At 42.4% G+C, this 26,216-nt stretch overlaps 1 protein-coding gene across 1 annotated transcript in view; it reads right to left on the bottom strand.

The window, feature by feature from the left end:
* Lvrn (laeverin) overlaps positions 1-5,867 on the bottom strand; it is a 53,035-nt gene extending 47,168 nt beyond the window's left edge. Inside the window, exon 1 of the mRNA XM_028777223.1 lies at positions 5,182-5,867. Coding sequence (XP_028633056.1) covers positions 5,182-5,867 — 686 coding nt within the window. The remainder of the gene's footprint in view (positions 1-5,181) is intronic.
* Positions 5,868-26,216: the final 20,349 nt, after the last annotated feature.

The raw sequence follows: 26,216 nt of genomic DNA, 5'->3' as shown, positions 1-26,216 counted from the left end.
CTCTCTCTCTCTCTCTCTCTCTCTCTCTCTCTCTCTCTCTCTCTCTCCTGGAGAGACAGCTGGGTGGTTAAAGAGCATTTGTTACTGTGTTCGACCCCTAACACCCACACAATGATCCACAATCACCAGCAACTCCAGTTCCAAGGGATCTGGCATCCTCTTCTGGCCTCCATGGGTATCACACACTCACAGTGCATAGATTTAAAACATGCAAAACATTTGAATATACAATAAAAATAAATAAGTCTTCTTTAAAAACTCTTTCTCCAGCCGGGCGGTGGTGGCGCACGCCTTTAATCCCAGCACTTGGGAGGCAGAGGCAGGCGGATTTCTGAGTTCGAGAGTTCGAGGCTAGCCTGGTCTACAGAGTGAGTTCCAGGACAGCCAGGGCTACTCAGAGAAACCCTGTCTCGAAAAACCAAAAAAAAAACAAAACAAAAAAAAAAACTCTTTCTCCAAAAGTCTATTTATGCTACAACAGAAGGAAGTGACCATAGCAGCTGGCATTGTTTTAAATATTGTTTTCCTCAGTGCATGCCTGCAATTCCAGCACTTAGAAAGTTGAGGCAGGAGGATAGTGACTTGGGGGCCAGTTTGAACTGAACAGCAAGAACCTGTTTCAAAAACAAAATTTAAAAAATTATTCACAAAGTTAGACTCTGCCTTTCTTACATCTGTATGCTCATCTTCAGGGAACAGAAACAGAACATGATGTCCAGTACTCCAAGACTAATGGGACTAACTTTACACTCAGGACAGTATTTCATAAAAGGTTTCTTATGGCCAGAATTAAGTTGTAGCTATTCTAGAATTTAGAATGTTTGATTGACTCATGTAGTGATACCAGAAAACAACAACAACAATAAAAAAAAAATCCCACAGGCTTTAGTGATGAAGCAACCATCACCAACTGAACAAGTGAGCTTCTATATAGGGACATAATATCCATCCTCTGCAATGAATTCCAAAGGTCAGCAACACTTGTACAAGCAGAGTTGGTAGTACAATGTCTTATGGAGTTCTCAATAACTGCTTAGAAGCTGTGACAAAACAATGCTATAACTCAGTTGTTTGGGCTGGGTGATGAGCTACTGGTAGGCTATCACCCAAAATTTACCTTCCAGAACTCAGAGGTGTAAAACAAACTGTCTTAAATCAATTTCTTCACACTCTGAGATCTATATTGTCACTCATGACACAGAAAAAATAAAATTGGAAGCTCATCAAGTAGAGGAGCTTCACTGTCACTGTGTAAAACAGTCTTGTGTCGGGGAAAGTCAGTTCAAAACCCAAACTTCTTTCAGGACTTACTAGTTCTTTAGGATAAGAAATCTAAGATACGGGCTGGAGAGATGGCTCAGTGGTTAAGAGCACTGACTGCTATTCCAGAGGTCCTGAGTTCAAATCCCAGCAACCACATGGTGGCTCACAACCATCTGTAATGAGATCTGATGCCCTCTTCTGGTGTGTCTGAAGACAGCTACAGTGTATTCATATATAATAAATAAATAAATCTTTAAAAAAAAAAAGAAATCTAAGATACATCTTTCTACTCCCAGATGTCATAGTGAAAAAGGAAAAGAAAGAGGAGAATTTTCAAAAAGAGAAGAGTTCGCCTCCTGGCCAGATCCATGTGACTGCATTCTCTGGTCTGGTGTGACATGAGTTGCTCCCTCACAATAACCAAGGCTCAGTGGTTTTCAATGATGCAAATATCCTCTTCTGGGCTCCTACATGTTCAGTTCCTCACCAGAGCCTGGCTAGACTCCCTTAGAAGCCATCTTGGGCAGTCATTTCTATAGTGTCCACCATCATATTTATTTTTATTCTTGGCATGGTGTAGCTATCCAGCCAATACCTTCCATCCTCTAGCCTCCTGCAGACCTGGGAAGGGGAAATAGAATAGATTTTGCAGGTGGACTGGGGACAGGTTGAAGGATGGGAACAGGCGGGATCAGATTGGAGGATTGGAGGAAGAGCATAGTGGGAAAACAACTAGACCTGAGGGGAGCATTTTGGTGGTGAAGTAAAAACCTAATGCAATAGAAACTCCATGGACTCTGTGAGGGTGACCCTTGAAAAGACTCCTAGTAATGGGGGAATGTGGAGCCTGAACCCTCCATCTCCTATAACGAGGCAACGCTTCCAGTGGCACCAAGCCAGCCACAAACCCTTCAACCTACAATCTGTCCTTCCTGCAAGATGCACTGAGGTAAAGGTAATGTAGAATTTGTGGGAGTGGCTAACCAATAACTTACCCAACTCGAGACCCATATCATAAGAATGAGCAGTTGCCTGACAGTGCCCGGAGGATCAGGAATCAGAGTCTGGATAGCTCAGAGTCATAGAACCAAACATGACTGGTTAAAAGTCAATGAGATGATGCCTGACGATACTCGGCTAGTGGTAGACAGGAGCCTAACATCATCATCAGAGAGGCTTTATCCAGCAACTGACAGGAGCAGATGCAGAGACGCGTAGCCAAACACGAGGTGGAACTTGAGGAATCCTTTGTAAGATGGAGAGGAAGGTTTGTAGGAACCAGAGTGGTCAAGGACACTACAAGAGTATGCCTCACTGAATCAACTAACCTGGGCTCAGAGGAGCTCACAGAGACTGAACCGACAACCATGGAGCATGAACCGTCTGACCTAGGCCCTCTGCATAAGTTATGGTTGTTTAGCTTGGTGTTCCTGTGGGAGTGGGGGGGGTGTCTCTGACTCTTTTGCCTGCTTTTGGGACCCTTCCCCTCTACTAGGTTACCTTGCCAAGCCTTAATATGAGGGGATGTGCCTAGTCTTATTGTGATTTGATATCCCATGTTTGGTTGATATCCCTGGGAGAGCTGCCCTTTGGAGGGAAATGGATCTGGGGACGATGGGAGGTAGGGAGGGGGACTGGGTGGAGAGAGGGGAGGGGACACTGTGGTCAGGATGTAATGTATGAGAGAAGACTGAATAAGAAAGAAAAACAGAAAAGAACAGACTACCCTCAACTTGGTAACTTACATGAACGTCTATACCATCTTATGAAACTTTGCACCTATTGTTTGAAGCCCTCTACACTCCCCACGCCCTTGCATTTTCCTACCTGACAACCTTCTTAGACTCCTATGCACCAGAACCTGGCAGTTTCCAGTTTCCGTGCTTGGATAACGAGGAGCCTAGGTTAAGCTGACCTCCCTCTAGCCTGCACCACTGTTCACTTACAGGCTTCTCCTGCCTCATCTCATTGTCACAGTGTTCTAACATTGACTGTTAATTGTATCTATTCCAGGGATGGAGGACCAGACTCAGGGAAGTGCAGAGACAGGCTCAGCAGACAAACCCAGGGCCCGCTCAGCCCTCACAGTTTCCTGGACCACCAGCCTTCATTCGGTACAGGTTCTTTGTGACCCCCAGCTTCAAACATATTTTTGTTTTGGGTCTAGAAGCAGAGGCAGAACAACTTGTTGGTAATAGCTCTTCAGAAACTCTAATTCTAGAACTCTCTCTGGGCTTTGGTGTTCTGAAAATTTGATTCATCTTGACTGGTACAATAGGAAAATGGACTGGGTCTCTCCTCTCCCATGTTAGCTTACCTGGACATAATGAAAGACAGGACAGGTTAGCTTTCCCCACCAGGAGAGAAGGAAGGAAGGGTCCAGCAAACAAGCCAAGACCTACGAACAGTAGAAACCTCTGCAAGATGTGCCCTGCATTTCAGCTCTTTCATCAGTAAGACTGAGGCTCGGTTATGTCAAACCATTCTTGGTGTAGCATAACTTGGTTCTCACATCGTTCTTAAGAGAAAATTTCAAGTTGTTTTTCAAGAATCAGTTCATTGACAGAAGAAAAGTGAACACATTGCCCTCTAAAGATTAAGACAGTGTATCCACTAAAGGGGCTCATTAAACTTATTTAAAACCTTTGAAACTTTGAACAAAATTTGTTAGAGGTGGTTTAGCATATACTTCGATATGGTTCCTGTCTTCCCACCCCCACTCCAGTATCCACAAACATTTCCTCTAATAAAGGGCAATATACACGAATCTGTGCCGACCACAAACGTTCCTCCAGTGAATGAATGAATGAAGTTATTTGCTAATTTTCACAAAATTGGCAGCTTTTCAGTAGTGTGACCTCAGAGTACTGCAAGAGAAAATTCTTGGGCAGTGATTGGAAACACCCCGTCAGAGAAATTACCGAAAGCGAGTGTAAGAAGAACATATATACAGCTTTGTGGGATCAGATCCCAGCAGAGGAATCCCAGAAAGGTCTGGCTCAGAAGCTTGGTAGAACGCATCATATGCCACAGATTGTCAGCAAAAGGAGACAAGAGCCCTGGGGGCGGCGGGACAGATCATTGAATTGCTATTCTGAAGTTCAGTAAAAGAAAACACACAGAAAAGGATATGGGAACAGACAGCCCTGCTGTGGGGGTGCTATCCGGGTTGGGTGGAGCAGGGCAGGGCAGGGCAAAGCTGAGAGCTCAGAGCTCCTAGCAGCGAATCTTAGAGCACGGGAAGATGCTTCTAGCCTCTCCCAACTTTGAGGCCAGAAACACTGGATGGTTCTGATCCTTTTGGTGGGGAGTAGATTCAAACAAGTGTGTTTCTGGGATCTCTTGGTAGCAGTTCTTGATCCAAGTACCAATCTTTAAGAACGGAATCATTTGTTTAGAAGGCTCAAATATTCCGGATAGAGAAAGGCTTTCTTTTCTTTTTTTTTTTTTAAAGATTTATTTATTTTATTTATGAGTAGTACACTGTAGCTGTCTTCAGACACACCAGAAGAGGGCATCAAATCTCATTACAGATGGTTGTGAGCCACCATGTGGTTGCTGGGATTTGAACTCAGGACCTCTGGAAGAGCAGTCAGTGCTCTTAACCACTGAGCCATCTCTCCAGCCCGAGAAAGGCTTTCTTAAAACAACAACAAAACCGAAAAACTCCTAGGTTAAAAACAACCTCAATGTTGGCAAATTGGACAGGCAGAAGTGAAAAGTTACCAGACTGAAAAGTTACCAGAGGAAAGACCTGGGTCTCAATGAACGATCCCAGCAAAGTTTCAAAGGAGGGGAAAGAAGGAAAGCCTTCACCTCTAGAAGAGAAAATGTATTTCTCAGGATAGAAAATGCATCGAATGGACGAACACTGCAGGCGGGTGGGGTTGCATGCAGGACCGGGACATAATCCCTTACCTGAGCTCATCCTGGTCAGTGTAGAGGTTCAGAAAGAGCCCCTCTGAGACTTCCTGAAGCACCTGGCCAGAGAAGTCGAAATTCAGCTCATAACTGCTACCTGGATCCAAGGATTGGCCCAGATCCAGCACCACATATTGCATGTCCGGTGCAAACCGCACATTCTCCACGGGCACGCGGCCTACAGTGGCGTTCCTAGTGTCCGGGGCCAGAGGACCCCACACTTCCACTTGCTTGTAATTCAGAGAGACGCTGTGCAGTAACAATATCGAGGTGGCCACTGTGCAGCGTACAGTGATGTTCACGCGACCCGTGAAGGTCAAATTCGTTGTGGACAGGTTATGTGGCTGCAGCCTGGGCCACAGCTCCAGATCATAGTGAAGCGGGACAAGCCAGGGAGGCAGGCGCAGATGATCCCAGGGCCCCGACAGAGGTTGCAAGTCTTGGGAGGTCTCCACCGTGGGGCCATGTGAGGGGATTCGTTGCTCCCACTCCCAGTCCTCGGGAGGCCACCATTCGTAGTCCTCCTCCGGGGGGCTATCCTGCTCCGAAGACTGGACGTGCGCACAGCTGCCATACAAGGCAGCCAGAGCCACTAGCACCAGCAGGAGCACGGCCGTCAGCCCGGCCAGCAGCAGGGCTACCCTGCGGCTCACATAGACACCGGAGCTGAAAGGGGGGCTCATGGCCGGAGACGGGGGTAGGAGAGATCGGAGACTAGAGACAGAGGGTGTGGGTTAAACCCAGGGCGGGATGTGCACCGATGGGACTCCTTCCCAGTCCCTCCTCTCTTGTGTCCCTCCTCCTCTTTGGAGCCTGAGAAGACCGGGACTGAAGAAAGCGCCTAGGACCATGGTTTTCCCCTCCCCTAACCAGATCCAGATCCCTGCCTACCTACCCGCGCCCCACCAAAGACTGGGAGGAAGGGCGGACCCCTCACCAGGGAGCACTCCCGTTTGGTCCTTGCGGGGAGGCAAGGTCAAACCAAGCTCCCATCTGGACGTCATCCACAGGTTTTTGTTTGTTTGTTTGTTTGTTTGTCTATCTGTTTGTTTGTTGTTTTGGATTAGTGGGACTGGCTGTGTAAGAGTCAGGTCCCTGAGGGAGAGGGTAGGATGCGGTTTTGAAGACGCTCCCTAAACTGAGACTGCAAAGAGCAACCCAAGACGCCTTTGTAACAAACATCTGAACCAAAGTTGATGTCCCCAGGTCGCATCCAGATTAAACTGGCTATGCACGCTGCTCAGACAGCAAGCGTGAGCTTAGGGGTTTTGCTGGATCTGCGGAGACTAAAATCAAAGCAAATCAATCAAACAAACAAAAGCAGGGAACAGGGAGCAAAAAGCGATACCTAGGGAGTGGAAAGGAGGGAAGCGAGTAGACAGACGAAAGCCTCCGCTTAGGTCCGTGACTGCCAAGAGCAGGATTTGGGTCTCTGCTTCCTCACAAGGCAAAAGGGAACTCCTGCTTATAAAATCTGATCATCTCAAGCAAAGAAGATAAAGCTATCTCTCCGGGGCTGAACTGCTTTCTGGCGGTGCCCTGACTAAAGAGTTCTTTGGCACGCCAGGCATCTGTTTGCTATTTAGCCTGTGTTGTCTGGGCGGGTTCTCTGCCTTGGCTCTACAGGCACCAGAGTACAAGCAGCTGGGCGAATTAGAAAAGCCCTGATTAAGATCTGTTGACGGCTGAAGATGTACTTCAGAGTATCCAGTCTTTAAACATCTTTTCCCCTCCAGAGTTGTTAGTGGAAAAGCTTCTGCCTGGCAGCTGTAACCCGGGATTAGTATTCCTGTTTTGTCCTTACTTCTACCAATGATGAAATCCTTTCAGTTGAGGGTGGACGGCACTGTACCTCGAGGGAAATGTGTGTCTCCTCCTTCCTCCAACGGAAATCAATCAAATCAACGCCACTAAAACGCGGAGGTAGAAATCAAGTTGACAGTAAACTAGTAAAGATGCCCTGTCATCTGTGGGCCAGTCTCCTGCTCCTTGGTTGGCTTTGCTTCTTCAGAAAAGAGAAAATCATGTTTAAAAATAATTGTGACCATGTGCCTGATTCTCAGAAGATCCTGGGTGGAGATGAGAAGTAAGCTCCCTCTCTACCTTCACAGTCACACTGCTGGGATTGTGATCTAAGGTCACAGGGTTTAAGTCATCAGATGGAATTTGTGACTGAGCTAGTTAATTGATCAACTAATAAATTAATTAACTACATTGGCTTTACCCTCCCCATTTCTCCCTCTCACCCTCACTCTCCTAGGCTAGATAAGCACTGATCTGGAGGCACTTCTGCCGCTTGCTAGGGCAGATTGCTAAAGTGTGATTGCTAAGGCACAACTGCCAAATACCTGGGTACAGTTAGAGAGGATGCTTTAATAACACACACACACACACACACACACACACAGAGAGAGAGAGAGAGAGAGAGAGAGAGAGAGAGAGAGAGAGAGAGAGAGAGAGAGGCGCAGAGACAGAGACAGAGAAACAGAGAGAGGCAGACAGACAGAGAAACAGACAGAGACAGGAATAGAAACAGAGATAATAAGACAAACTAAGAGACAGAGAGATGAAGACAAAGACAGAGAGATGGACAGAGGTACAGAGAGAATCATGGAGAGATATATAGAGACAGAGACAGAAAGACAGAGAGAGACAGACACAGACATTCAGACAGAGAGAGGCAAAGAGAGTCAGAGACAGAGAGATAGAAAGACAGACAGAGACACACAGAGAGAAGACAGAGACAGGGAGACAAAAAGAGAGAGAATGAGAATCCTAGGATTACAGGCATAGACACAATGGCCAGCTCCTTCTAATTTGTATGTGCACATTCTATAGATATTGCCTTTGAGATTATTAGGGACATTATATTTGATGTTTCTAAGTGATATTACTGGTTTCAATTTATACTAACTTAATTCAGAGAATACAAAGATTCTGGTCCTACTCAGAGTTACCCATCTCTTCTATTAATTTCATAGGTTACACCTATGTGTGCAAAATAATAAAGCTTCATAAAAAGCAGTGACATTGAAGCAACAGTTTAAAATCTCCCAACTAAAAACAGTGCTAGTCCACATGAATTTATTGGAAGATTTGACCAGAATCTCAAAGAAGAACTAAGGGTAGAGTACCTCAAAATGTTCTATAAATTAAGAACAGGAAGAACATTCCTGAAATATTTTTATGAAGTCAGTGTTACCCTGATACCAAAACCAGATGAAAGCACAGGAGCAGAAGAGGATGAAACTGCAGCCTGATCCCAGATCAACGTAGATGCAGCAATACCCACATGCCCAAAATCCAGAACACATCCGAAAGTCCATTCACCATGATCAAGTTCACTCTACCCCAGACACTCGGGAAGATTCAGTATGTAATGAATCAGAAAAGGTTACAAATTATGTAAATGGACTCAAGATACAGATGCAATGTGATTAAAAACAAAATCATTGAAAGAAGTAGAACAAACTTAAAATTAATACAGAAATAAAAAGTAATCTGGATCAATAAAGCAATCTTGAGCAAAAAGGATACTGGCGGAGATGTCACCATACCTGATTTCAAGTTCTACTATTCAACAGAGTAGTAACTCTAAGCAATAGAAACAGCATTGTACTGGAACAAAAAGAGACAGATCAATGGCTTTGAAGAGAGGACCCAGACATGGGGCCATGCACCTAAAGCCATCTGATATTTTTACAGATGCCAAAAATACACACTGAGAAAGGTGATGGTTTGAATATGCTTGACCCAGGGAGTGGCACTATTAAGAGGTATGGCCTTGTTGGAAGAAGTGTGTCACTGTGGGGATGGGCTTTGAGACCCTCCTCCTAGCCACGTGGGAAACAATCTGTTCCTGGCTTCCTTTTGGATGAAGATGTAGAACTCTCAGCTCCTCCTGCACCATGCCTTCCTGGACACTGCCATGCTTCTGCCTTGATGATACTGGACTGAAATCTCTGAGCCTGTAAGCCAGCACCAACTAAATGTCCTCTATAAGAGTTGCTTGGTCATAGTATCTCTTCACAGCAGCAAAACCCTAACTAAGACAGATCGGGTGGGGGATAGCCACAGCAACAGATGGTTTTGGGGAAACTGAATATCTACATGTACAAGAATGAGGCTCTACCCTTATGTCTCACGCTGCAAAGAAATCAACTCAAATAAATGAAGAGTCTCAGTATCAGATCTGAACATCTGAAACCATTTTAGGTAAAAGTAGAGAGAGCACATTTGGACACATTAGTATAAATAAGGATGTTCTAAAGTGAATGCTGTTGAGTAATGAGACAACCTAAGGGAGAGAAAAGGCGCTAGCTCCTCATGTATCTTGCTTAGTCTTTGTCAACTGGACACAAGCTAGAGTCATCGAGGGGAAAGTTACCTCAACTGAGAAAATTTCCCCCACCAGACCAGCCTGTGGGTACGTTCGTGATCGACGATTGACACAAGACAGTCCAGCTCACTGCAGATGCTATCACCCGTGTTCAGCTGATCAGATGCTATCACCCGTGTTCAGCTGATCCTGACTATTGTCAACACATCGGGAGTGTCTCCAAAAACCATTTGTAAACAGGTCCACTTCCCTGGTATCCTTCTTCTCCACTATCTCTGGTGGGTGGTGGGCTACAAGGGAGGTTAGAGCATTTAAGAACCATCATTTAAAATAGGATTTGAAAAAAAATTAAAGTTACAGAGGGAACTTATGAACTCACGGAGACTGAACTAGTAATATAGAACCTACATGAGTCTGCACCAGGTTCTCTGCAAATATACTATCGCTCTCAGTTTTAGTAGGTTTTTTTTTTTTGACAGTTCTAATGTGTGAATGAGTGGGTTTCTGAATCTTGTGCCTTCTCTTGGGGGTTTCTTCTATTTTTCTGTTGGCTTGGTTTGTTCAACTTTGATATGGTGGGTTTTGTTTTATCTTACTATATATTATTTTGTTCTATTTGTTTGCTATCTCTTAGAAGTCTGTTCTGTTCCAATGAGAGGAAAAAAAGAGTGGATCCCGATGGGAAAGGAGGTGGGAAGGAACTAGGAGGAATAGAGGGAGGAGGAACTTTATTCAGATTATATTACATGAGAAAGAATCTATGTTTAGTAAAAGGAGAAATAAATTTAAAGAAAGCAAATGCCTCCAGAAGATCAGCTTATAGGTAAGCCGGTAAAGCATGTTTTTAATTAATGACTAACGTGCAAAGGCTGAGTCCACTGTCGGTGGCCATTCCTGAGCTGGTGGTCTTGGAAAGCAGGCTGAGCAAGCCATGAGGAGTAAGTCAGTAAGCAGCACCCCTCCACGGCCTTTGCATCCGCTCTGCCTCCAGGTCTTGTCTGAGTCTCTGTCCTGATTTCTTTCCATGTGATATAGAAGTGTAAGCCAAATAAGTCCTTCCTTGACAGCACCGGCGCTGCCCGCGGTACCGAGCTCGGGCGTAGGCCTGGGGGATTAAAGGAATACTCAGACTCGGGTCATCCGTTGTGAAAGAATGCCAATGCCTTTACTGAGCAGGTTCAATATATACACCAAGCCAGGGAAGGAAAAACACAAGCTCAGGAAAAAACAGGAACTCAACTTGGGGGGCAATAGGATGTCAAGAGTAAATTCCCTTCCTGGGGCACCATGCCTTAGTCAGGATGTTTTGATCCTAGAGGAACCACAGAATGTTACTTAGTAGACACCAGCATACGGAAAGGCTCAGCCAGGGCATAGCAGCCTTTTGGGGTCCTACACTTCCTCTTAAGTTACTTTGGTCATGATATTTTATTATAGTATTAGGACTCATTAAGACAGTATAATATTTTCTTTTTTGCTGGATCTTTGGTTTGGTATCAGGATTATACTAAGCTTTATAAAAAAGAAAAATCAGATATGTTCCTTCATTTTTTATTTTGTAAAATAACGAGGAATATTGGTATTAGATCTTCTTTGAAGGTCTAGTAGAATTTCATGCATAATCTACCTGCCCCTGGATGTTTTATTAAAATATTTTTAATTACTGTTTCTATCTCACTGGTTATTATGTGTCTGTTTAAATTGTTTACTTTACCTTGAATTAACCTCAACCAGCCACATACACCTAGAAATTTATTCATTTCTTTATAATTTTCCAGTTTAATGAACCATGGGTTTTTAATATATGTCTTTATGATTCCCTGAACTTTCTAAATGTCTGCTGTTATTTCTCACTTGTTATCTCTAATGTTATCAATTTTAAGCACCTCTCTTACTTTTGGTTAGTTTTGCTAAAGATTTGTTAATCTTTTAAAACATGTTCTATTGAACCTTTGTATTTTTTTCATCCTTATTTAATTGATTTTTTAAATTATCTCTTTGTATCTACTTTTTTGGGGGAGGGTGTTGTTTGTTCTTGTTTTTCCAAGGTCTTAATGTGCATCATTAGGTTGTTTATTTGTTATTTTTCAATGTAGGTACTTAGTGCGGCAGAAACTCCCTAGTATTCACTTCTGAATTATAAGCAATCTTACCCCGAATACAATTCTTTAATTTGATGATATCCACCTACTCTATGATCTTTCTTTTCCTTCCATCTATATGGACATTTATGGTGCTTTTGCTCTTTTTGAACTTTAATTAGAATAGAACGTTAAAGTGTACTCTGTGATGTCTGATTCCTTCAGCTCAATGTTACTAACATTAGTAAGATTCCTGCATAACAGTGTGTTCAGCTTTGGATTTATTTCTACCCCTTACATAGTTACCTAATCATATCCAACAATTTCAATCTATTATAGATGGATATACAAGTGTTGCAGTAATACTGATTATCAACTTGGTAGAACTTAGAGCCCTGTCAGAGGCAGACTTCTAACTGTATCTATGAGGACGTAATCTGGATTGGACTTACCATGCTGGGAGACTCACACTAAATGCCAATTACCTAATCCCAAGGATTGGGTATCCTAGACTGAACAAAAGGATGGGGCCTGGTGGCATGTGCTTTGTGAACAGAGTGTTGGGGATAAGGAATCAGCAGGTCCCTGGAGCTCACTAAACAGTCAGCAGAGCGACTTGGTGAGAGATCCTGTCTCAAAACGATTTTTTTAAAGGTGGATGACATCTGACTTTTTTTTGTTTAACCTAGTTACATACATCTTCCATCAAACAAAATAACTTAATTCTTCTTTATGACTGAGTGCAACTCCACTGTGTAGATATATATATTCTTTATCCATTCATCTATTGATGGAGGCTTAGTCCATAACCTAACTATTGTGAATAGTGCTTCAATAAGCTTGGTGTTGTGGGCCTGTAGTCCCAGGACATGAGAAGTAGAGGTAGGACGAACAGAGCTTAAAATCTAGCCTTATACATAAAAGTGTGTATCTATCCTGGGCTATCACAAAGAGCCAATGATGTTCCCATAAACGCGAATATGTTGGTATGTTAGTGGCAGACCTGGGTCACACAGTAGTCCTAAGCCGTTGATCAACTTTCATACTTATTTTCATAGTGATTGGATCAGTTTGTGCCCTCATTATCTGTCTGTAAGCTTCCTTTATCCCCATATCTTCACCAGCATTTGTTGCTGTTTCTTTTCTTTTTTTCTTTTCTTTTTTCTTTCTTTATTTTTTTGTTCTGGTTTTGTTTATGAAGCCATTTTTAGGAGGCATTGTTTCACAGTAGTGTTCCTGGCATTCTTGCTTTTTCAGTCTTTCTTCCCCCTTTTCTGGGAAGTGCCCTGAGCCATAGATGCAGGAGCTGTGATATAGACGTATCCACTGTGGCTGAGCTCCCGTGATCTGCTGATCTCTGTATTGTGTCCAGTTGTAGTTTTCTGAGATTGCCTCCATTTGTTGTTCTTTGACTGGAAGTGATAGCTATCCTTATCTGTGGCACATCTTTCGGCAAGCCCTTGTTGCTGAAGACACCACACACTTAGGACATATGTCTCAGATGGTTTGAGCTGTATCTAACCTGAAAGTGGTCATCCTGTGCCCTGGCTTCAGTAGTATCAGAAAAAATGCAAACTGCCAAGGCAAGGAAGCAGTCATTGGTCTATGAAGCACAGCAGTGATCTTTCTCTCTGGAACCCAGTAGAACTGCCCCAGGAAGGGAAACACCACACAAACTTAGTTCAGAAATAATGGTAACTCAATCACGGGGTGCAACAACTAGAATGCTAATCTTGTATCTGTATTAAATCTAAATCCTCTGGTGGCGAATCCATTAGGACTCACCATAAGCCAGGAGACAGTAGCAGGTTCATCTTGTCCTCACGATATCCCAGTCCAAAAGCTTTCTTTTTTTTTTTTTAATTCAAACTTTTATTTATTTGTTTTCCTTTATATAAATAATTGTATTTGTTGTGATTTTACATTTACATTTACTTTTTCCTATAATTTATTTTTTTATTTACATTACATCCCAATCACAGCCACCCTCACCTCACCTCCCAGGCACACTCTTACACCCCCCCCCCCAGTTACTCCTTCCCCTTCTCCTCAGAGAAGAGAAAGCTCCCTTTGGGTACCACCCTATCCTAGGATATCTAGTCACAGCAGGACTAAGCACCTCCTCTTCACTGAGGCCCACCTTGCTCACCTATGTTCATAGCAGCTTTATTCGTAATAGCCAGAAACTGGAAACAACCTAGATGCCCCTCAATGGAAATATGGATAAAGAAAATGTGGTCCATCTCTATACATGGAATACAATTCAGCTAATCAAAACAAAGACATATGAAACTTGCAGGCAACTGAGTGAAACTTGAGGATATCATCCTGAATGAGAAAAGACAGACCCAGAAAGACATGTATAGTATGTACTCACTTACAATTGGACATTAGACATAAAGTGCAGGATAACCATGCTATAATTCACAGACATAAAGAAATTGGGTAATAAAGAGGGTCCAAGGGAGAAAGCACGAATCCCACTCAGATAGGGAAACAAAATAGTCATCAAAGGTGGATGAAGAGAGGGAACGAGATGGGAGAGGGGTTGAGGAGGGGTATGGAGGTGGTGATGAGGTGGGGGGAGAGGGCAGGAGAGGGCTGGGGGTGAGAGCAGAAATCAGTGGGGCATCTCTGGGACCAGCTGTTTGTTTTCTTAGTGATAGTCATTTTGACTACATTGTAATATAGTTTTAATTTTTATTTCTCTGATGGCCAAGACAAGCAGTTTTCTTCGTGTTTACTGGGTATTTATCTTTTGAACCCTGTCTTCCCATAAACCCGTTTACACCTATAAGTCTTTCCTACAAACTGTCCTGTTACTGACCTAGGAAGTAGTTAGTTGTGGCAAAGATGGGGTGATGGTTTCTTATCTCTAAGTAGGAAGATTTTCTGTTTATAACAATATAGATCTAGCAATAACTACAGATTCCTCTAAAATGCTGCTAACAGATGTTGCTCCTAAAGCCTGTTTTTTGTTTTTTTGTTTTGTTTTTTGTTTTGTTTTGTTTTTTAGAGAGAGGGGGAGCAAGGGAGGGAAGGAGACAGTGTGTGTGTGTGTGTGTGTGTGTGTGTTATATGTATGTGAGTGTGAGTGCATGTATGCCATGGCATGTGTGTGGAGGTCAGATGACAGATTTGGGGAGTTGGTTCTCAACTTTTACTAATTTGAAGTAGGATCTCTCTTATTTCATCTGCTTGTTTCATATTCCATTCTGACAGGTCCATTAGGTTACGGGTGATTCTCCTGTTTCCTCTTCCCATCTGTGACGGTGTGTATATGCTTGGCCCAGGGAGTGGCACTATTAGAAGGTGTGGTTTTGTTGGGAGTAGGTGAGTCACTGTGGGTGTGGGTTTAAAACCCTCATCCTAGCTGCCTAGAAGTCAGTCTTCCACTAACAGCCTTCAGATGAAGATGTAGAACTCTCAGCTCCTCCTGCACCATGCCTGCCTGGATGCTGCCCTGCTCCCACCTTGATGATAATGGACTGCATCTATGAACCTGTAAGCCAGCCCAATTAAATGTTATCCTTTATAAGACTTGCCTTGGTCATGGTGTCTGTTCACAGCAGTAAAACCCTAACTAAGACACCATTTTACCATAAGAGTGCTGAGATTACAGATGTGTGCTACCACAGCTGGCTGTTCTAGGGATCTGAACTCAGACTATCAGGCTTTTACAGAAAATGAATTTGCTCACAGATCCTTCTTCCCTGGCTCCCAGGGGTATCATTTTTATTCTTTCCTGAGCTGATTTGATATTTTAGCAATGAGCTGAGGGAAATTGTACTTGAAATTATTATGTTTCATAACACATGCATGTAGCTCCTCTCCTCTTCCGTGTTTACAGGCATTTGGCACAGACAGAAACCATGGCCAGGGTGTCAATGCAACATCACACATAACACCACAGCAAAGACACTTGAACAATGGCGTTCATGTGACCAAAAAGTTTACGTATGCTGCGACATAACACTGATGTGCTATTTTAGATAGTAATACTGAATTAATGTACTTAAAGTGGAAATAAACTCTGTCTAAATCAGCACTCTTTACTAAACTGGGAAATATGTAGTCTGGCTTTGGCAGACCACATACAATTAAAATAAGATTATTTCTAAAAAGAGGACACAGTCGTGGTTGTTTTCTTCTCTGAAATATCTTGCACACAATCTGGTATGATAACCACAAATATGAAAACCTCTCTAAAACCAGAAAAAAGAAAACACATGAAAAAGTAGACATTTTAGGTAACAATACAAATGTCATGTGTTAGATATACACTTATTCCATTCGGCTATCCATCTTTTTTTTTTCCCCTTTGAGACAGGGATTCTCTGTGTAGTCCTGGCTGTCCTGGAACTCACTCTGTAGACCAGAAGACAAGACTAACCTCGAACTCAGAAATCTGCCTGCCTCTGCCTCCCAAGTTCTGCTATCCATCTTTCTACACAAAATCAAGTAAAACTTTATTTTCAGTTACATATCTTGTTTAATCATTTGTTTATATAGATGGGAGATTGAGGCAGCAGAAGAATACCTCAGACAAAGCTTCTTGATTTGCTGTTGTCCTATGTTGCTGCCAAATGAATATTGACTTGTTGATTAAGGTTTACACATATAGGAATCCCAGCAAACAATGGTTCAAACTAGATCGATTGCTTTTTAAAATAACAATCCAGTGGTAGGTTGAATATCTAAGACGAGCAGGCAGGCTTTCCATAGCTATCATCAATCAGTCATGTTCAACATGGACCATAAGTATCATGCCTGTGACTTGGTCCCAGAAAAGGAAGAGACAGAAGGTGCGTGATTGGTGTTTTCCATTAGGGAGTGACATTTGTGTACAAGTCTCTCTTGCTCCTATTCCAATTGTAAGGAATTATATCTCCAAAGAAACTCCAGGGAAAGCTGCCTGTCTGCTTATCTCTAGTGTTGTGTGACAGACATATAGTGAAGGGAAAAAGGAAATGGTAGGCACCAGAAGAAGTTAGACTCTTTGCCATACTTGAAGGAATATTAATACCATCATGCTTGCTCAACATGTGAGATATGCCGGGGAGTGGTGGTGCACGCCTTTAATCCCAGCACTTGGGAGGCAGAGGCAGGTGGATTTCTGAGTTCGAGGCCAGCCTGGTCTACAGAGTGAGTTCCAGGACAGCCAGGACTACACAGAGAAACCCAGTCTCAAAAAACCAAACCAAAAAAAAAAAAAAAAGTGAGATATACATAGATACATGCATACATACATAATATACACACACATGCACACATGCATATATGCATATATATATACATATACATATACATATACATATACATATACATATACATATATACACACACATGGTGGTGGGGGGAGTAGAAGAAGCTAAACCTCAGAGAACATGCTGTAATAATGAATGAAGGTACTCTGGGCCACTATCATTGGTTACAGAGTTATATGTAACTTAAAAACCAACGAAGTTCAGCTAAGGGTGTCACTCTTGTTGGGTATACCTTCCACTCCTATCCTGATGTTACCACTCAGTGCAGCTCCTAATGGTTTGAGGAGGTGCTATAAGTGGCAACTGCCCCTAGTGTGCATCAAGGGAGGTTTCAGAACTGTAAATCAAGACAGGAATACAAAAATAGAGGTGGAAGGTTTTGGCGTCCAAGTAGAGAACAGAAAGCGTGGCCAAGAAGTGAATGGGTTTCTTCCTGGTTTTATTACTTCCTCACTAATGAGCTTTTCTGTGACTTAACAGAATCAAAACAAGATCAAGGATAATACAAAAAGGGTTGTTCTGGTGTCTGGTTTTGTTTCAATTCTCATAATCACAAGCATCCCACCAGCTTCCATAGTAGATTCATAGGTGGCAAGGCTAAGATAAACTGGTCCCTGCTTCAAGGAACTTTTCGGGGAGTTGCTAATTATTCTAGTTCCCGCCCTAACCTCCACCTAGCCCAATCATTCCCTTGAGATCCCCAACAAACTTCTCCATCCCCCATTCTTACTTTCCACCCAGGAATCTTACTGATATGAGACACAAAACGCACTACCTGGCCTGCTAGAACCTTGCCTCCAGTTGGATTTGACTAGCGGGAGGTACCATGGTGAGAAGGCAATGAACCAAAAAGAAGCCAATTGACTCACTCTCCCTGGCCGCCCACTAAGAGAGTCTGTGAACACAGCACCCCCCTGTGGCCACAGCTCAGACTGAGTAGCTGCCATCCACAGTCCCGCCTCCTCGGGGGTTCTGGCAATCCTCAGGGTCTGATGAGGTAACTGTTTCTCAATGCTGCTGGTCCTTGCTTGGGTAATGTTTTCTTTTTCGTTCCCTCAATTCTGGCCATACTTCCCGGATTAGTCCACTTATTCAATTTTCTTCAATTAAGCCATGGCTCTGCCGTTCATTTTCTTTTGGGACCTGACACAGTAATTTCATAAGGAATTGTTCCAGGAAATAGACTCCAATAGAGTATGGCTGTAGTCAAAGAAACCCGGGACAAATGGCTAACTGAGGGGCCTATGTAACATATAAAGGCAGACGCTGGCCACCGTCCAGGTTCCTTGGCACCTCTCACCCCTACCCCAGCCTCTCCCCCTCTCCCACTCTGCACCTCTCCAGCTCCTGAGCTCTGCTTTTTGCTTCTCTTTTCTTAAAAAAATCCAGCCATGTTGGCCACATGCTCTCTTGGTTCTTGGTCCTCTCTTCTCTTTGCCCTCTTGTTTTTTTTGTTGTTTGTTTTTGTTTGTTTGTTTGTTTTGCTTTGTTCTTGTTTTTGTTTTTTTATCTCCCTCTCTCTTCCTTCCTCCCTCTCCCTCTCTATGATGGTTTGTATACGGAGTGGCACTATTAGGTGTGGCCTTGTTGGAGTAGATGTGTCACTGTGGACGTGGGCTTGAATACCTTGTCCTAGCTGCCTGGAAGTCAGTATTCTGCCAGCAGCCTTCAGATAGACGTAGAACTCTCTGCAACTCCTGCACCATGCCTGCCTGGATACTGCCATAATCCTGCCTTGGTGATAATAGACTGAACCGCTGAACCTTTAAGCCAACCCCAATTAAATGTTGTCCTTATAAGAGTTGCCTTGGTCATGGTGTCTGCTCACAGCAGTAGAACCCTAACTAAACCACCCTCTCTCTCCTATCACGGTCCAGCTCAGTCTCTTGGCCATGTTTAGCCTGGACTCTTCTAGAAGCCTCTGGCTGTTCTCTCCCTCATGCATTCGATAAAACTTTTTGTCTCAATCATACCTAGAAGTTCAACCACTTTAAGAGTTTATAAATGCCCTCCTCATAGATGGTGCCTGCTTAAACTCTCACCAATGGTGAGAGGATAAACGACAGGCATAAAGAAAAGACTGGAAGATTGAGTGGCTATATAATTTGTCTATCATGGAGAAAATGACGACTGTAAGACTGTAAAGTATCATGACTTTTGATTACCATGGAGACAGCCTAGAAAGAAAATGGCAAACTCAAGGATTTCAATTCTCATCTCAGAGTACAAGTGAACAGTCAGGAAATACCCATGGCCACCTTAAAGAAGCTCCAAGGTTGAAACGGAGTAGATTAGGCCTAGAGTTTCGGTACAAGGTAAGTGTCCAGCTCTAGCAGGCCTTCGATACTAAGGCAAGGGATGCTTCAGAAGGGCTGGGATGATGAGACAGGGAATATTGCACATCGACAAAGACAAGAACGTTGAACCATCAGATTCTCCTGAACATCCTTTACCGGTGGATGCAGCTTTCTGTTCCACTTACGACAGCCCTCTTTTGTAGGAAAAATCTTTGCCTTACCTGGAATTAGTTGCCTTGAAAAGGAATATCGATTCTCATGCTTTCTCCACACTAATTCTTGCTGCTTTTGGGATCAAAATGGTATCACAAAATCTCCGCATAAGATTTTTCCCAAGAAGAGAAGGCACGTCCCTAGATCCTTTACATTTCTGAAAGATTTCTTTGCAAATCTGAAGGATATATATGGGTATTTCAGGGCATAGGCCAACATATGACTGTGTTGAACAAAATTAATAGATATTAATGTGCTCATCTAAGATTCCATATTATACATGTTGGCCTGAAGGTCCAAGATTGGAATACATTGAAACTTAAACTCTGCAGTCGCTACACGCAACCAGCCCAGTGAGCCAAAACTAAACACTAGCTCTCAAGCCTGGCTCCAATCAGAAACTCCTCAGGAATCTTCTACAATGATGCTTAAGTCCCATTAGTGAGGTTTTATTGTAATTAGTCCCAGGCAGAGCCCTAGTATGGGTATCTGCTAAGCAGACTCTGATGTCAAAAACCACTGCTGCAGAGGAAAGAAAAAGTTAATGGAGGGGGCGTATTACCCTCCACCAATTCTTCTCCCAAACATACCCATAAAGTATACGTGTGCCCAAACAACAGTACCAAGAGTCTTCAGACAAAACCCATGCACCACCAATGAGGACCATCTGACATTTAGCACAGAGCCAGTGGAGGCAATGAACAAAGCTTTGGGTGCCCTTCACATAGTGCCTGCTCCACCACTCTGACCCTGGGTTTTGATATCATAGCACAACTGGACTATGAGTGTCAACATTAGCAGCAGGGCTCTGTGTATGGATAAGGGGCTGTGTTGAGGTAGAGTGATGACAGATCAGAGAACAACATGTCCCATGTAAGAGCCACATTAAGTTAGCATGTTAGCATCTTTTTGGAAGTGTGGCCTCACATAATCATGTAGCAGAAACACCGTATCTACCACTTACTATCACATCCATATGCCTGTCTCAGTGCCTCTTTGGCATCTAAGTGAACCCACGTGCAACACGAAGGTTAGGGAGAGAGGCCGTGTATTCTCAGTTACACTTGGGGTACCCCAACAAAATGAACCTAGTTCCCCAAATGATATCAGCCACCAGAAACAGTGGGAACTTGAGAACTTTGAGAAAAGTATTCTGAAGGACATCTCACTGAGACAGAAGCTGACCCATGTGTAAGAATTGCAGAGGCCTTAGAATTTCACTCGTAAACATGGTAAAGCAAGTGGAGCCAAACTTGCCACCCTGCGGTAATCAACCACATGACCAGAAATAAATGTATACAACAATTGTTCTCAGATATTAAACAATAGTTGATGTAGGACTATCACTAGACTGAACACAAACGAAGTATCACCTTGGTTTCTTACCTAATGGGACTTTCTGTATTAGAATGTGAGGAGACAGAGATGCCTAGAGTTTACAGAATGTCGAACAGCATCAGAGAAGAGCAGAGCACTCAGAGAAATAGCCATAGCTTCATTCCTCTCCGCCTCCCTCCCATGTGGACCCAGCTGCTTTCTGTCTCTCATTAGATAACAAGTATGTTTCTAAGGGATAGAAAAGATAAAGTAAGATAAAACAAAAGCTAACACATCAGAATGGGACAAAACAGACAAAAAGAAGGAAAAGAGCCTAAGAAAAGGCACAAAAACCAGATATAGACGCAGAGACCCACCTGTCTGCACACTCAGAAATCCCATAAATCACTAAACTGGAAGCCATAATACATACACAAAGGACCTGTAGGATAAAAAAGAGAGAAGAAAAAATTAAATTAAAGTTAAGGTAAAATGTAAAGGAAAGGAAAAGCTCCGCCATTGGGTTTGCTTTCTGCTGGTTTCTACCACTGGGCAAGCAGCCTACACTTAAGAGTAGTGTGTTTCCCTAGTGAGACTCCCTTGGAGGAACTAAATTTTTATTTATCAAATGGAGACAGCTTCAGGATTAGGGATGGGGGCTTGTGTATACTTCTCAGGTTCTTGGCCATTCAAACAGTTTCTAGTGTGGGTACCATCTTGTAGAGTGGGCCTTAAGTCAAATCAGATATTGGGAAGGCCGCCCCCCAAAACCCAGACTGTTGCTAAGGCTGTAGGTTGCTCTCCACAAAGTGATGGTCCTTTGTAAAGACAACAGCTACACAACGCATTGGACATGGAGTTGAGCTGCTGTCTACATCCCTGTGTTAGTGACTTTGGTAAGGAAAGGTGCTTTGCATGCTACCAAAGGAGAAACGTAAACACAGCTACAAACCATTTGATCTACAGTGGAGTTCTGCCTTCAAGATATGCTTAAGCAATGGTGGCACAAAACTTGGGAGAACAATCTATCGATATCTTATTTGACTAGTGCTGCCCTTTTTATTTGCTAGCCTGTGCTTTCTACAGGGGGTATATTCCCCTGCTATTGGGTAACTCCATTTAAACTCCTTTTCTATATGTTCATGTGTTTAGTTTAGGAAGATTCTGCAGCAGTACATTTCCAGATGACTTTTTAAAAAGGTCTAGAGTATCCCTCCCTGTACTTCCTCTTCTACTCTGCCCTCTCATTCCTCCCCCCTACTTAACTCCCTTTCTGTTTCTCATTTTATATTCCTACATTTTATCTTGCTTCCACTGAAATTTCCCCCTCCATGGCCTCATAATAATTTCCTGACCTCTGTGTGTGTCCCAAATGAAACATACACATCTGAAGATCAAAGCTAGTATCTGCAAATGAGATAAAATAGGCAACATTTGTCTTTCTAGATCTGGGTTACCTCACTCAGGATGATTCGCTCCATCAACTTCTTTGTGACAGTCACAATTTCATTTCTGATAACAATAATATTCAATAGTATAATCAAGCCACATCTTCATTATCCATCCATCAGCTGAAGGACATCTAGGTTGGTTTCCATTTCCAGGCTACTGTGAGTGGAGTAGTAATGAACACGGGTAAGCACGTATCTCTGTGGTACCATAGAGTCCTTTGGTTGTATGCTAAACATTTTAAAAAATATTTCTCAGCCATTTACATTCATTTACTTTCTTGTTCCATTTTAAAATCAATTGTTTTTCTTAATGTCTAGGTTTTGGGGGATTTGTTATTGTTTTTCTCCTTTGTATATTCTACTTACTAACTTCTCATATGTACAGCTGATAAATATTTTTCCCATTCTACAAGCTGCCTCTTCACTCACCTTTTGCTATACAGAAGCCTTCTGGTTTTATGTGATTCCATTTGACAATTTTTGGCCTTGCCTTTGCTACTGGGGTTATGCTCAACCTGTCCTCTCCTGTGAAAGAATGTTGTACTTTATCCTTCATAAGACTCAGAATGTTGAGTTCTTTTTGAGAAGAGTTTTGTCCAGGGTGAGAAATAGGCACTTGGTTTTATTATCCTGCATGTAGCTTTCCAGGTTGGCCAGCACCATTTGTTGAAGATGCTATTTTTGTATTGTTTTATCATTATATTTTGTGTTACTGGCCTCTTTGTCAAAACCTAGTGGCTGTAAGTAAGTGGACTTAGATTTTCTCATACAATATATTTTGTATCATATTCTTTCCCTTCCTCCAACTCCTTTAAGATCCTTCCCATCTCCCTCCTCACCAAACTTCATGTTCTTTCTCTCTCTCAAAAACAAAATGTCAGCCGGGCAGTGGTGGCACACACCTTTAGTCCCAGCACTTGGGAGGCAGAGGCAGGTGGATTCCTGAGTTTGAGGCCAGACTGGTCTACAGAGTGAGTTCCAGGTCAGCCTGGACTATACAGAGAAACCCTGTCTCGAAAAACAAAAACAAAAATGTCAAGACAAAACAACAACAACAACAAAAAAACAAGTAAATCCAGTAAAAAACACTAAAACAACACACACACACACACCCTAAAACCAGCCATGGAGTCTGCTTTATGGTGGCCACCACTGGTCATGAGGCCTGACTTGGAATGTGGTTGATACTCAGTGACACTCCAATGGAGAAAACTGGTTTTCCCTGTCCCAGTGGGAATAATTGCAAACACCTTCTTGTTAGACATGGGACTTTGTATCTACTTCCTCTTCTCTGTGTTAGGATTTTGTGTGGTTTGAACTTGGGCAGGTCCTGGGCATACTGTCCCAGTTTTGTTTAGTTTAATTCATATATGTATGCATCCTGTTGTGTCTGGAAGATTCTATTTCCTTAGAGTCATCCATGACCTGTGACTGGCTAATTTTTTCACCACTTCTTCCACATAGATCCTGGAGCCATGGGGGAGGGAGTATGGTATAGGGGCATCCCATTTAAGGATCAAAGTCTCTCACTCTCTGCACATTGTCCAGTTGTAAATCTCTGTGTTGATTATTGTTTATTGCAAGAAGAAGCTTCTTTAATGATCACTAAATGATGCATAGATCTATAGGTATAACAAATATGTTATTAGGAGTCATTTTATTTTTATGTTTTCTCAGCAGAATAATAGTAATATGTTTTCCCCTAGGGCCCTTGACTTATCTAGACTCAGGTTCTTGGCCACTTTAACCAAATCAGATATAGGGTCCATCTCATGGAATGGCCCTTAAATCCAATTTTAAAAAGTGCTTGGTTGCTTCCATAACATTTGTGACACTATTACACCAGTATATATTGTAGCTTATAGGATTTGTATCTGGATAATATTTTTCAATTTCTGTGAAGAACTGTGTTGCAGTTTTGATAGGAGTTGCATTGAAACTATAAATTGCTTTTGGTATGATAGCCACTCTACAGTAGCAATCCTATTAATCCATGAGCATGGGACCTCTTTCCATTTTCTGGTATATTCTTTAGTTTCTTTTAAAATTGTCTTTTAATTTTTATTTTTCAAGTTCTTCACTTCCTTTGTTTGGTTTATGCCGTGATTTTTTTGAGGCTAGTATCTCCCTGATTTCTTTTTAGTATCTTTATTGTTTATACCTCAGAAGGCTACGGATTTTGTGTGTGTGTGTGTGTGTTAATTTTGTATTCTGCCACTTTGCTGAATGTGTTTATCAGCTGTATGAGGTTTCTGGTGGACTTTTTAGGGTTTTTATGTATAGAATCATATTATCTTCAATAATGGTGCTTTCACTCCTTTCTTTCCTATTTGTATCCCCATGAGGTGATGGTCAAACTTACATTTTCTCATTAATCCTAAATTAAAAGACCTTAACCTCTAACTACAGATTATTGGGAGCAACAGCAAACATTTGTATATCCTGACATATTTCAGTCAATAAGATCAGGCAAATATTATGACAGAGGTTTTTTATGGAAGAGGCTTTCAGAGTTTGTTTAAATGCTAAAACCAATGGGCTAACCTCACTCCGAAGTCAGGAATTTGACTATTTCTATTGGAAAATCAATACTGCCCACAGCCATAGCAGCCCTTCTTCACGCCATTGAGCAGTATTTGCATGTGATATTTAGGTAGCTCAATTCTGTGTCACGGATGGACTTTCCTGAGAAGTGAAGAAAGCCTTCAAATATTACAGCAGGCCAAACTCTTACTGATTAAACCATTTGCCCACAGCTTGATTTTCTTTGAAACATCTGACCTTTCAGTCTTGGTATTAAACATCCTGATCTTCTCAGTCAGCTAAGTTAGATGGATGCTCTTCAAGAAAGCAAGCATCAAATAGCTCCTTCCATTTGCATCTTCATAAATTAATGAGATTCTCATGCTAGGGAAATCTCATGCTGTTAAGCCTTTTTTAAAAATTCTCTTTGAATGACCTCAGCTCTGAAAGCAGCCAGGGGAGCCCACAGTGTGAAAAGGTAGTATAGTATGGAAGACTCTTCTTCCAAACAATTCTGTTTCCTATCTGGGCAGGGGTTGATGGAAGGGCCTGCTATAAGAAGGATGTTCACTGGCTGGCCTTGAGCCTCTTTCAGTTAAGGTCTGTCTGAAAACAGAGATCTTCCCCTGTCTCCACAATAAGTATTTCTTCTATCTGGCATTCTTAAACTCTCTCCTATCCCTAAGGAACATAATTCTGCTGGAATTTATCCAGTCAAAACTAACCTTGGTTTTTAAAACTCTGCTTTAAATGATCCTACCTCCAGCCAGTTTTTATGGAAATTTGAATAAAAAAAGATAACTGAGGGGACTGGAGTGATGGCTCAGAGGTTAAGAGCGCTGACTGCTCTTCCAGAGGTTCTGAGTTCAATTCCCAGCAACACATGGTGGCTCACAACCATCTGTAATGAAACCTGGTGCCTTCTTCTGACCCACAGGGATACGTACAGGCAGAATACCATATACATATAAATAAAATTTTTTAAAAAAAGTCTCTACCTCAAAATATGATGGAAGATGACTGAGGAGACTACATCCTGAGTGTAGATAGAAGAGTCATGTAACTATCTCAAACACTGTTATATGGACCTTTGGGTAGTCCTTGTGTATATTATCTCTTCCATGATGTCTTTAAATTCTTTATTTTATTTCATATGTGAGTGTTTTGCCTGTATGAATGTCTGTGCACCAAATGAGTACCTGGTGCCTTCAGAGGCCAGAAGAGGGTGTTGGATCCACTGGAACTAGAGTTACAGACTGTGATTTGCCATTTGGGTGATAGAAACCAAATTCAGGTCCACTGCAAGAGCAGTAAGTACCCCCTTCTGGTCTCCACTGGAACCAGGTACACATGCAGTGTATTTACATACATGCAGTGAAAATACTGATACATATAAAACAAATATTGATTATGAGACCCAGAGGGCCAAGAAATCTGTTGCAAGATTATGCCTTCTAGATATGACAGGAAACCTACACCCATGAAATTGCAACAATATGTCTGCTTAAAAGGAGACCTGAACAATGACAGCACCAGCTGAGCCT

This window comes from Grammomys surdaster, unplaced genomic scaffold, assembly GCF_004785775.1.
Source record: "Grammomys surdaster isolate TR1022 unplaced genomic scaffold, NIH_TR_1.0 278, whole genome shotgun sequence".
NCBI lineage: Eukaryota > Metazoa > Chordata > Mammalia > Rodentia > Muridae > Grammomys > Grammomys surdaster.
This window is presented reverse-complemented; position numbering and strand designations above follow the sequence as displayed.